Source organism: Onychostruthus taczanowskii, unplaced genomic scaffold (genome assembly GCF_017590055.1).
Source record: "Onychostruthus taczanowskii isolate IOZ18803 unplaced genomic scaffold, ASM1759005v1 scaffold188, whole genome shotgun sequence".
Lineage (NCBI taxonomy): Eukaryota > Metazoa > Chordata > Aves > Passeriformes > Passeridae > Onychostruthus > Onychostruthus taczanowskii.
In genome coordinates, this window is record NW_024499106.1 from 244,783 (window position 1) to 257,146 (window position 12,364).

General features: G+C 67.2%; 2 protein-coding genes across 2 annotated transcripts; one reads left to right on the forward strand and one right to left on the reverse strand.

Moving 5' to 3' along the window:
* Window positions 1–5,580: 5,580 nt before the first annotated feature.
* WNT1 (Wnt family member 1) lies at window positions 5,581–7,384 on the reverse strand. Its single transcript, XM_041401230.1, has 4 exons — window positions 7,284–7,384; window positions 6,771–7,024; window positions 6,320–6,585; window positions 5,581–6,074 (listed from the first exon to the last, which is right to left on the reverse strand). The coding sequence occupies exons 1-4, from the start codon at window positions 7,382–7,384 to the stop codon at window positions 5,586–5,588; spliced, it is 1,110 nt and encodes a 369-aa protein (XP_041257164.1). The 3' UTR covers window positions 5,581–5,585.
* A 3,177-nt stretch (window positions 7,385–10,561) lies between these two features.
* On the forward strand, window positions 10,562–12,358 carry ARF3 (ADP ribosylation factor 3). Its single transcript, XM_041401223.1, has 4 exons — window positions 10,562–10,738; window positions 10,849–10,959; window positions 11,045–11,169; window positions 11,976–12,358. The coding sequence occupies exons 1-4, from the start codon at window positions 10,591–10,593 to the stop codon at window positions 12,135–12,137; spliced, it is 546 nt and encodes a 181-aa protein (XP_041257157.1). The 5' UTR covers window positions 10,562–10,590; the 3' UTR covers window positions 12,138–12,358.
* Window positions 12,359–12,364: the final 6 nt, after the last annotated feature.

Below are 12,364 nucleotides of genomic sequence, written 5' to 3' on the forward strand. Positions count from 1 at the left end.
TGTGCTGCCTCTGCCCCTGTTTGTGTGAGGTCGAGGATGGGGGCATCACCTCCTCAGCAAGGACACAGGTGTCTGGGCACGCCCCCATGACATTCCCGGTGTCCGGACCCCCCCCCTTTACGGTGCCGGGGTCAGTCGGAGGTCCCGGGTGTCCCGGCGGCCACCACAGTGCGTCACAACACGGGCAGGACGTGCCAGCTCCCCCCGTATCCCCCATAATGAGTAGGTGAGCACAGCAGGGCTGGCCCTCGGCCACCGACCCCACGTCACGGCCGTGGGGGGACCCCGAGTGACTCACCCGGGGGGGGGAACTGTCCCCCCCCAAGCAGCCGCCACCTCTTAGTCACACTGCGGGGGGGGGAGGATCCCCGCGGCCCCAGGAAACCGCACAAATATCGTGTCCAATTTGCACGTTATTTAAAACCGGCTCCTCCCCCGCCCCCCTGCGCGACCCTGTCATTATCGCGGTGACACCGGCCCGGAGGTCACGGCACGGGGCAGCTGTCGCAGCAAGGCCACCCGGTAGGCTGGGGGGGCACCCCCAGGGCCACGTCACCCCATGTGTCCCCTGTCCTGGCACGTGGCCAAGGTGGCATTGGAGTCCCACACCTGGGTCTGGCTTGAGCCACAGTGACAACTGCAGCCCAGCGTGGCACAGGTGTGGCCCTGCACACGGTACGGTGGCACCTGGCACGGCTTGGCATGGCCTGGCACGGCACAGGATGGTTGGCACGGTGTGGTGTGACCCACGTGTCTTGTCACGGATTGTCACAGCACGATGCAGTCTGCCACGGGCTGGCACAGTTTGGAATGTGGCTTGGTATGGCCCAGCACACCTTGGCACAGCTTGGCATAGCCTGGCACATCTTGGCACGGGTCAGCTTGGCACAGCAGCCTGGCATGGCTTGGCAAAGCCCAGAAGAGCCAAGCACAACTCAGCAGCCTTGGCACGGCTTCAAATGGCAAGGGACAGCTCAGAACAGCTCGGTGCAGCCTGGCAGAGCTTGGCACAGCCTGATACCACCTGACATGGCTCAGCACGGCTCAGCATGGCTCAGCAAAGCCCAAAACGCTTGGCACAGCCTGTTTGGCATAGCTCAGCACAGCTGGGCACGACTTGGCACACCTTAGCACAGCCTGGCATGGCTCAGTTTGGCACGGCACACCTTCAAAAAGCCCAAAACAACCCAGAACAGCTCTTTGTGACTTGGCACGGCTTGGCACAGGCTGGCATAACCTGGCACGGCTCAGCACAGCCTGGCACAGCCCAGCACAGCACGTCAGGCTCGGCGCGGTGCCCGGCGTGGCGCGGGGTGTCCCAGACGCAGGGGCAGCGGCGCGGCCCTTCCCGTGGGATCAGCTCCTGCCCAAACCCGCTCCCCGCCGGGAAAATCACCTTCTAATTCGGGCTGCTCCGGCGCCAGCGCCTTCCCCCGGCACCCCCGGGGCACCCGCTGGCCCCCCAAAGTCGCCGCAGCCCGGGGTCCCCCCGGGGCCAGGGGGGGCTCAGCCCGTGGGGTGCCAACGCGTGGGAGCGGGGGGTCCCGCCCGGTAGCGGAGCCCCCGGAGAGGGACGCGTTGTCGCCTGTGGCCGCCAGATGTCGCCGCGCAGCCGGTGACCGCGGGCACCGGGGGGCACCGGGGGGCACCGGGGGGCACCGGGGGTCCTGCCTGTCCCGGGAGCGGTGCTGTGTCCCCAGAGAGCCGTCAGCCACGTGTGACATCCGTGCCGGTGCTGTCTGAGAGTCACGGCAGTCCTGTGTGTCACCGGGGCTGGCGGTGTCCCCAGGGAGCTGTGACCCTCGCGTGTCACCGGTGACGGCGGTGTCCCCAGAGGGCTGTGTCCGTGGATGTGCCAGCTCTGGCTGTGTTCCCAGAGAGGCATGACCCGCATGTGTCGTGGGTGCTGGTGGTGTCTGAGAGCCTCGTGTGTCACTTTGTGACAGCGATGTCACCACAGACCTGTGCCCATGTGTGTGCTGCTGCTGTCCCCAGACAGCCGCGACCCGTGTGTGTCACTGGTGGTGACTGGCGTCCCCAGAGAGCCGTGTCTCATGTGTCACTGCTGTTGGCAATGTCCCAAAGGAGCCACGTCCATGTATGTGCCAGCGCTGGCGGGGTCCCCAGCGAGCTGTGACCTTCGTGTGTCGCCGGTGACAATGGTGTCCCCAGAGATCCGTGTCCGTGTGTGCGCTGCCTTGGCAGTGTCCCCGCGGCGCCGCCACCCGCACGTGCAGCTGGCACCGGCCATGCCACATCCCACGCGTGCCAGCAGCGCTGTCCGTGTCCCCACAGCGCCGTGTCACCTGGTTACCCGCCACCTTCCTGAGCGTCCCCAGCGTGTCCCTGTCCCAGCGCTCCTGCCCGCGGGTGCCGGCTCTCCCAGGCCGCGCGAGGAGCCGGTGGGAAGGGTCCGGTGAATGCGGCATTGTTGCGCGGGGTTGGAGTCACAGATAATTACCTCAATTAGTTACAATGGCAGAGTAATAAATACAGGCTTAGCGGCTCCTTCCCCACTGCGGCTTCTCAGATTAATCCAGCCCGGGCGAGCGGAGCTGAAAGGATTGATGGACAATTCATTAAACCCGCCGAATGCCGCACAAGGCACCCGTGAAGGCCGGCGTTAGCCCCCGGCGGCTCCGCTTTGTCCCTAATTGTTCGTCTCGGGCATTGGTCACCTATCAGGGAGTGGGTGACGGCGACGGTCCCCCCGGGGCTGGCATGCCCGGGGATTAGAGGCCAGCGCTGCCACCGTTGCTGGGCGCGTTGGCCCCGCGCCGGAGGAATGCGGCGGATGGGAGGGGGCGGCCGGACAAGCCGGGAGCTGGCGGGACGTGGGTCCGCATCGACCGGAGGCGAGGGGAGCCGGGACGGGGCTGTGCCGCTGGTGATGGTGACAGGGGATGGGGTGGGATGGGAGGGGATGGGGAAGGTTCCACAGGTGGGATGGGGCCACCTGAGGGTCTGGGCAGGTGGGCACTGTCTGTCTGTCCTGTCCTTCTGCTCTGCTTTTCTGGAATTGACAGAGTCCTCCTGCCCCACACTTCTGGGCGCTGTCCTGTCCTGTCCTGTCCTGCACCTCTGGGAATGACACAATTCCTCTGTCCTGCACCTCTCGGCACTGTCCTGTCCCTCTGTCTGGATTCTGGGAATGACACCATCCCTCTGTCCCACACCTCTAGGCATGGCTCTGTTCTGCATCTCTCTGTGTCATCCTGTCCCTCTGTCCAGAAACTTTGGTCATTGTGCTGTTTTTCTGTCCTGCACTTCGGGGAATGTCACTATCCCACTGTCCTGCACCCCTGGGCATGGCTGTGTCTCTCTGTCCTGCACCACTGGGCACTTTCCTGTCCCAGTGTCCCACATTTCTGGGAATGACATCTTTCCTCTGTCCTGGAAGCAGCCCTGTCCCTCTGTCCTGCACTTCCGTGTGTCATCCTGTCTGTCTGCCCCACACCCCCAGGCAGAGCCCCCTGCACCCCATCCCTGAACAGGGTTGGGGTTGTCCCATCCCTCAGCAGAGCCAGCTTGTGGCCACCATCCAGCTGTTCCCAGATGTGACAGCCTGCTGCAGGATGGCACCGCCCTCTCCCTGGCCCTGCTCTGGCCCACAGCAGCTATTTCCAGCACCCAGGAATATTTGTCCAAGCCGGGGAGGTCTGTGCCCGGTGCCCAGGTTGCCCCTGCCCACCCGGGGGTCGCGGCTGCCCGAGGTGCCCAGCAGGACACACAGGAAAAGCTGAGTAACAGAGGTGACTTATAAGAATGTCATTATCTATATTCCTGACTCCTACCGCAGGAAAACAGGCTATTTTCATGCTGAAGCAGGAGCAGAATTTAGCAGGCAGATAACCCGGCAGGCGGGAGATGCTCGGAGGGTTATTTCGGGCTGTGTTCCTTTCCAGGCGTTTTCCTTGCCTTTTGGTATTTTATTCTCCACGCTGGGCTGTGTTTTGACCTTGGCGCGGGCAGCGGGGGCCCCCAGGGTGTTTTTCCCCCCCCTCCTTTGAGTCTAAACATCAACTTTTCCACTATCGGCTCCGCGGGATATTTCGGGTGGTGGCAGCGTCATCCCGCAGCCTTTGATGCGGCACAGCCTCAGGGGCCCCGAGAGCTTCCCGGCTCTGGGGGGGGAGCCCGGGCTGGGGGGACCCCCGGGACAGGTGGGCACCAGGCTGGGGGTCCCCCAGACACGGAGAGGGAGGTTTTGATGTCCCCAGGTGTGAAGTCACGGTGCAGGGGGAATGTGTGCACCCTGTGCCCTCCGCAGGGGTGCCCATGACAGGGGGATGCCTGTCCCAGAAGGATGCCCTTCCCAAGGATGCCCCTTCTGGGCATATGCCCACCCCTTTGGGATGCTTATCCCAGGGAAAAACCCATCTCAAGGCATGTCCTGCATGCTGAATTCCCATCCCGGTGGGGTGCCCACTCCAGTGGGAGGACTGTCCCAAGAGGATGCCCATTGTGACGGGATGCCCATTCCAGAGGGATTCCCATCCTGAGGAAAGCCTGTCCCGGAGAGATGTCCATCCCAGGAGGATTTCCACGCCAGCAGAACACCCGCCAGCCACGGAGCTGCATCCCCCCCTTTGCCACAGCGTTTCTCTTGTGGTCACACACGGATGTAGGGCTGTTTGTGGGGCCAGTGGCCATCTCCGTCCCCTCTGGCCCCTGCCCCGGTAACCCCGGTGCCCTCCCCCGGCCCTGCTTTTCCCCCGGAGCCGAGGGGAGCCGTCAGCCCCGGCCGGTAGCGGTGATGGACGATGCTCATTCCCTGTCTGTCGTCTTGTACCTCCCGGGGCCGCTCCCAACTCCCGGCCTCGGCGGCACCAGCCCGACCGCCCCGGCAAATTCCAGCATCGGAGATGCTGCAGTCAAGGTGCCATGGTGATGGGCGCCGCAGCCGTGGGGATGGACGTCCCGGCCGGGAGCGGCGGCAGGAATGGCTGGGATGGAGACGGGCACAGCGGGAGAAGGAAGGGGGTCTGCGGGGAGGGGATGGCAGAGAGTGGAGGGAAGGAGGAGAAAGATGGACAGACAGCAGCCGGAGAGGCTGATGGATGTGGAATGGGGAAGTGAGGGGATGCAGAAGTGATGGATGGACAGATGGATGTGGACAGCACATCCCACAGTTTGGGATACATTGGTGTCCCCCCAACAGCTCATCCCTCCTTCCCCCAGCCCCCCCAAACATAAATCAGGGCAGGACTGATAAAAATATATTCTTTATTCTTCTCTAAAGGCTATCAATGACACCTGTAACAAAGCATCATTATTATTAATTATTATTAATTATTATTATCTTTAATTATAAAAAACAGGGCCTGGGGCCAGCGAAGCAGGGTGGGGGCGGCAGCACCAAACCGTCCACAATAAATATTTTATTTACAGCAAGAAGTGACCCCGTGGAGCCGGGGAGTGGCCGGGAAGGTGCTTGGCACTGAGCCCACCCATGGCAGGATGGGGGTCCCTAGGACACATCCATACCCCCACCCATAGGTGCCTTCAATCCAGCCGGGCACCCGTCATGGGGGGTGTGTGGCGCAGACCCCCTCGGGGGCTGGGCAGGGTGGTCCCGGGGCAGGTCACAGGCACTCGTGCAGCACCTGGGTGTTGGTGCAGTTGAGGCAGCTGACGTGGCAGCACCAGTGGAAGGTGCAGTTGCAGCGCTCGGTGACGCGCTGGGTGCGCGTGCGGTACCCGCGCCCACAGCACAGCAGCTCGCACCCGTCCAGCCCCGGCGAGGAGCTGTTGCAGAACCTCCCGGCCGTGCCCGCCGTGCCCATCTTCCCACTGTAGGTGCAGAAATTGGGGGATTTCTCGAAGTAGACGAGGTCGTGGGGCGAGGGGGGCTTGTGGGCCGGGTTCTCGGGCTCCAAGTGATGCAGCTCCACCCGCGACGCCCGGTTGCTGCCCTTGTTGCCGTAGATGACGCGGGAAGCGCCGTCAAAGCGATCCTTCAGGACGTCGCCCACGGCACGGAAGGTGGGCAGGCGCATCCAGCAGGTGCGGACGGTGCAGGAGCCCGACATGCCGTGGCACTTGCACTCCTGGCGCATCTCCGAGAAGACCGTCTGGAAGGAAAGGGGAATTTGGGGCCTTGTGAGGAGCCTGGGACCCCCCTGGGGACCACCGTGCTCCTTCACCCCTCGTTTCTGCAGTGTCACATCACCTGGGCATCACTTGTCCCAAAGACAAGTGTGAAACCCATCTCCAGCTGTTCCCAACACACACATGGGAACAGGCTGAAGGTCTTGGTGGGCCTGCTCATCTCTGTGCCCACCCCCCAGTGCCCTCACCAAGGCCCCAGTGCCCTCACCATGCGCCCGGCCTCGTTGTTGTGCAGGTTCATGAGGAAACGCAGGTCTCGGCCCTTCTCACTGGAGTCCACAAACTCCCTCCCAAAGAGGCGACCGAAGTCGATGTTGTCACTGCAGCCCCCCCAGTGCCAGTCAGGGCCACCAGGGCCACGGCGCCGGTAGTCACAGGTGCAGGACTCGATGGACCCCTCCGAGCACGACCGGGCCACCGAGTGTGTCACGCCGGCACTGGTGATGGCAAAGATGAACGCTGTCTCCCGGCAGCCTGTGGAGGGAGCGGGGCCTCAGGGGGCTGCCAGGATGGGGAGGGGGTACCCGCTGGCACCCCCAACCCTCCATCACGATGGGCTTGTGATGCCCCGTAACAAACCAGGGGCGCTTTGATGAGCGTCCCAACTTGGGGGTGCATGGAGGAGGTTTGGGGACCCCCGTGTTGACCCCCAGCCTCACCCCGGTTGACGATTTTGCCGAAGATGTTGGGGCCCTGGGAGGTGGGACAGTTCCAGCGGCGGTTGCGGAACTGCCACTTGCACTCCTTGATGGCAGTCTGGAGGCCGGAGCTGACGCTGTGCAGGATGCCGGGGTTCTGCCGGATCAGCTTGCGCTGCTTTCGGCTCAGCAGCTGCAGGCTGGGGTCCAGCACCAGCTGCACGTTCTTGGAGTCTGTCAGCAGGTTGGTGGACGAGGCCACGTTGATGATGCCCCTGTGGCACAGGTGGGGATGGTCACCACCAGCGGGGGGTCCCCAGCGCCTCCCTCCTCACCTCAACCTCCCTGCAGGCTCCTCGGTGCCACCGCAGCATCCCCTGTAGGGATCCCAAACGGGGGTCGCAGCCCTGTGTCCCCCCACACGCCCCATCCCTGCGTACAGGGCAGTCCCCGCTGTGCCTGTGCCAGCCCCGCCCTCCCGCCTCGCCACCCCGGTGCCGGTACCGGTGCCGGTGCCGGTGCTGTCCGACTCACCACCACCGCCCGCTGTTGTTCACTGCCAGCGTGTTGGAGAGGGAGGAGAGGGCCAGAGCCCAGAGTGCCCGGAGCGCCAGCCCCAGCGCGGCGGCGCGCATGGCTCCGGCCCCGGGAGCCCCGGCAGAGTGCGCGGGCGAGCGGCCGTCCCGGTATTTATGGTGCCGCAGAGCCCCCGGCCCGGCCGCTACATCCACGCGTGTTTCCGGACGCGCGGGGCGGCTCCGAGATGAGGACGGCCGCGGGGGGACGCGGGGAGCGCCGGGCGGGCGGGCCGGCACCGCCGCCGCCACCGGGCTGCAGCCGGTGGCCGGGGCGCGGCGTCGGGGGTGCGGTGCCCAGCGCACACTGACCGGGCCCTGGAGCGCGGCGTCGGGCGCTCCGTTGGCGGTGCCGCTTCTGAGGACCCGGTGCTCGGCACTCTGTGCGCGGTACCCGGTGTCGGTACCGCTGCTGGTTCTCGGCGGTCCGTGCGCGATACCCAGTGCCGGCGGTCGGTACCGGCAGCTCCCCGGGGAGCCGGCACGGCTGGACTCGGCTCGGCGCGGCGGGTGCACAGCGCTCAGCACCCGGGAGCATCTTCCAGCCCCTTCCCTCTTATAGGGGCGGCGCGGAGGGTCCCCGTGGGCCGGTCCCGCCGCGCGGGGCCTCCCCGCGTCCTCGCCCTAACAATGGGGAGCGGCGGAGCTGCGGCATCTCTTACGGGGCGGCGGGAGCGGCGGCGCCGGGGCTGTCCGTCACGGCCCGGATTAGCCCGGCGGGTGGCTGCGCCCCGGCCCCGTGCCCAGAGCTCCCGGCTGCCGCCCCCCGCCTTCCCCGCAGTCCCGCGCACACGTTCTACAGGCACCGGCACCGGCGGGGAGAGCCCGGCACGGCCCGGGACAGCTCCCGGCACAAGGAGGAGCTGGTCCCGGAATAACCTGGGACGGCCCCGGGCGGCTCCGGGCGCAAGGAGGGAGCGGGGAACGGGGGTAGCCCGGGATATCCCGGGACAGCCCGGGGTGCACAGGGGCAGGAGTGACGGGATATCCCGGGACAGTCCCGGGCGCACGGGGGAGGCAGAGCTCCGTGACAACCCAGGGCGCACGGGGACAACAGTCCCGGGAAAGCTCGGGGACACCGTCCTAGTGTCGCGACGTGCAGTCCCCAGGCTCGTGGACCGTCGAGGCTACCGGGCGCCCCTCCGGAGCCTACGGAGCCCTCTCCAGTCCTAGTCCGTGCCTGGCGGGACGGGGTGACAGCCTCCTCCAGCCGCTCGAGCCCGGGTTGTCCCGGGCTGTCCCGGCGGCACCCCGGACCCCCGTGGACACCCACGGTGTCTACAACCCGCGTGGGCACGGCACGGCCCCGCACGGCTCCCCCTGCCCCGGAGCGCCCAGTCTGGGCCGGTACCAGGTGTCGGAGGTAGGGATGGACCGGGGGGTGGAGGGATTGAGGGACGGGGGATAGAAGGAAGGGCAGGGGGTGCTCGGACGCTGGCGGGGGCGGCCTGACGTGCCCACGGGCAGAACACGGGCACGCAGGGCTGGTGCTGGCCCGGTCTCGGCTGGGACAAGAGTGTCCCCGCCATCCCCCGCCCGGGCCGGTTGTGGGTGGGTGTGAAGTCCCCAATGCGGGGCCCGACGGGCCGGGGGGCTTGAGCTGAGTCCCCCGTTGGGGCGGGAACCGGGGGGGGTAATCCCCCCGCCGCGGTTTCCCCGGACCAGTCATGCGGGGCCGGATTAGCCCCGCTGGCCCGTCACGGCCCGGGGCCGCCGCTCACCACTTTAATTCAAGGACGGACAAAGCTCGGGACGGCGGCGGGGGTGGGGGGCTCGCACCGGCACCCACCCGCACCCCTTCCCCCGGCCCGGGAGGAACCCAGGGCCGACCCGGGGACTGCTCCAGCACGGCGCTCCCGCCTCCCCCGCCCCGGTTCCCGGCCGGGCCGGGCCGTGTCCACGCCCTCGGGCCTCCGCCCCGTCGGGGCTCCCGGGGCTGAGGTCAGCGGCCGCGGGGAGGCCCCGGGGCGCGGCTGGGAGGGCCCTGCCCGGGGCTGTGCCACCAGCGGCGGGGCGCAACCACGGCCCTCGCCTCCCCCGCTCCATCCCGGGACCCTCCGGCCCTCGCACTCCCTGCCCGCTGTCCCGGGCCCCGGTTCCCCCCATCCTCGGTGCTGCAGCCCACGGCGGCCCGGCGGCCCGATGCTTGGGATCCCCCCAGTCCCGGGGTGCCGCTGGAACAGTTCCCGCAGCCGTCGGGGCGGCCGGTGCTGCCCGGTGCCCCCGGGGTGGCCGCCGGTACCTGCCGGGGAGCGGGGGGCATCCGTCCCGTCCCGTGGCGCCGAGCAGGGACGGACAATCGGACAACGGGGACAGACGGACGTGGGAAGCACCCGCGGGTTCCCCGCACCCGGTCCCGGCCCCTGCCCTGCCTGCAAACACCGGGACAGCCTCCGTATCGACGCTATCGGCACGGTGCGGGGAGGCTCAGCCTGTCCCCCCGTGACGGTGCGGGGGTCCCCGTTCCCCGTGAAGCACAGGGACCCCCCCCGATCGGGGCTTTGCCTCCCCGGTGCTCATGGCGGGGGCGGAAAACCCGGGACTCCGCTCTCCCCATGTTCCCATCCCGCCCCGCCGGTGCGGCTCCCCTTCGGACGAGGCTCTGTCCCCCCGGTGCGGGTCCCGGTGCCTCCAGGACCGGGCTGATGGCGTGGGGGGGGCACACGGGGGACTCCCCCTCAGAGCGCCCCCCCCGCACTGCTGCAGCCGTTGCCATGGTAACGCCCCGTGGCTCTCGCGACTGCACCCCCCGCCCCCCCCNNGCGGTGAATTCGGGGGTCCCGGGGGCGCGGGGGCTGCGCACGCTGGGGGGGAAGGGGCGCGCTGCGGTGCGGCGGGGGCGATGGGGGCCTCCCCCTCCGGCGAGGCTGCGGTGATGGGGGCATCGTGCGGAGGAGGGGTTGGATCCGGGGGCTCTGCTCCCCTCGAGGAGGGCGACAGCCCTGCCTCAGTTTCCCCCAGTGCAGCGCCCTGGGCTGTCCTTCTGCAGGGTGCAGCGGGGGGCGGCACAGCATCCCCATCTTTGCAGCCCCCCATACCGAGCTGCACACACAGACACCCCCGTGCAGTGCGTGGCCCCCTCCCCAGCCCCTTTCCTGGGGTCCCCCAAGCCCTGCATCCCACCCAGGACATCCCCAATTCCTGCAGCCCCCCCCACCTCCAAGCACGGGGGACCCCTCAGCTCCACCCCTGCAGATTTCAGGGCCTCCCCCAGCCTGCCCCATGCCCCCGCAGGATCCGGCCTCGGAGCCAGCGCCGCCGTCACCATGGGCAACATCTTCGGGAACCTGCTGAAGAGCCTGATTGGGAAGAAGGAGATGCGGATCCTGATGGTGGGGCTGGACGCTGCTGGGAAGACCACCATCCTCTACAAGCTCAAACTGGGGGAGATCGTCACCACCATCCCCACCATCGGTGGGTGGGGTTGGGAGGGCACTGAGCAGAGCCCGCTCCCCATCTGGGCTCCTTTGAAGGGGCCGGTGGCTCCCCGTGCCTCAGTTTCCCTCCACTGTCGCTCCCCGCAGGGTTCAACGTCGAGACAGTGGAGTACAAGAACATCAGCTTCACCGTGTGGGATGTGGGTGGGCAGGACAAGATCCGGCCCCTCTGGAGGCATTACTTCCAAAACACCCAGGGTAGGTGTCTGAGGGGACAGCGCGGGGGGGCTCGGGGAGCAGGGTGGCCACAGGAAGCCCTGATGGTGCCCGCTGCTCTCGCCAGGGCTGATCTTCGTGGTGGACAGCAACGACCGGGAGCGGGTGAACGAGGCGCGGGAGGAGCTGATGCGGATGCTGGCAGAGGATGAGCTCAGGGACGCCGTCCTCCTCGTCTTCGCCAACAAGCAGGTGGGTCTGGGGGCGGGGAGAGCCTCGTGGTGGGACTGAGACATCCCCAGGGTGTCAGGGCAGCTGGCTGGTGTAGGACTTGCTGTGGCATCAAGGCTGGTGTCAGAGCGGCTGTGTGACAGAGCCACGTCTGTGCCTGTGGCACCAGGGATGGTGGTGGCCCCCGGAGCCATCCCCATGGCACCAGGGGGGGTCGTGGCTCTGGAGCCATCCCTGTAGCACCAGGGGTGGTGGTGGCCCCAGGGCATCCCCATGGCACCAGGGGTGGTCGTGGCTCTGGAGCCATCCCCGTGGCACCAGGGGTGGTGGTTCCCATGGCACCAGGGATGGTCGTGGCCCTGGAGCCATCCCCATGGCACCAGGGGTGGTGTTGGCCCCCCAGGGCCATCCCTGTGACACCAGGGCTGGTCTTTAACACAGCTCTGGCCGTCCCTGTGGTGTCAGGGCTGGTGTAATCCCCGTGGCACCAGGGATGGTGTTGGCCCCAGGGCCATCCCAGTGGCACCAGGGATGGTGGTGGGCCCTGGAGCCATCCCAGCAGCACCAGAGGTGGTGCTGGCCCCCCAGGGCCATCCCTGTGACACCAGGGCTGGTCTTTAACACAGCTCTGGCCGTCCCTGTGGTGTCAGGGCTGGTGTGTCACATCCCTTGTCACATTCCCGCTCCTTCCTGTCGCATCAGTGCTGATGGTGGTGCCCTGTGGCAGAGTTGTGCCCACCCCCATGGCATCAGGGCTGGTGCCAGCCCCCGTGGAGGGGTCGTACCCATTCCTGCAGCACCTGTGTGACCTCCCTTGTGTGCCGCAGGACCTGCCCAATGCCATGAACGCAGCGGAGATCACGGACAAGCTGGGGCTGCACTCCCTGCGCCACCGTAACTGGTACATCCAGGCCACCTGTGCCACCAGCGGGGATGGGCTCTACGAGGGCCTCGACTGGCTCGCCAATCAGCTCAAGAACAAGAAGTGAGGGGGGGTCCCCCTGTGCCCCCCTGGGCCGTGCCAGGGCCCCCCCCGGCCGCCCCCTCCCTGCCCCGGTTGGGTTTTGCTTTCTTCTGGCACCGGTTGCTGTGGGGTTTTTCGCCTTTTTTGGGGTCCCCCTGGTTCCCCTCGGATCTCGTGTGTGCGTGCGTGGAATTAGAGCTCTATATAACGCCCAGGGGGGCAGGGGCAGAGCCCCGGGAGGGTGGGATGGGG

Coding starts and splice junctions, on each gene's coding strand:
- WNT1 (XM_041401230.1), bottom strand. CDS start 7,384: ATGCGCGCCGCCGCGCTGGGGCTGGCGCTCCGGGCACTCTGGGCTCTG. Junction 7,025..7,283: donor AACAACAGCGGGCGGTGGTG/GTGAGTCGGACA, acceptor CCTGTGCCACAG/GGGCATCATCAACGTGGCCT. Junction 6,075..6,319: donor ACAACGAGGCCGGGCGCATG/GTGAGGGCACTG, acceptor CTTTCCTTCCAG/ACGGTCTTCTCGGAGATGCG.
- ARF3 (XM_041401223.1), top strand. CDS start 10,591: ATGGGCAACATCTTCGGGAACCTGCTGAAGAGCCTGATTGGGAAGAAG. Junction 10,960..11,044: donor TTACTTCCAAAACACCCAGG/GTAGGTGTCTGA, acceptor TGCTCTCGCCAG/GGCTGATCTTCGTGGTGGAC. Junction 11,170..11,975: donor TCGTCTTCGCCAACAAGCAG/GTGGGTCTGGGG, acceptor TGTGTGCCGCAG/GACCTGCCCAATGCCATGAA.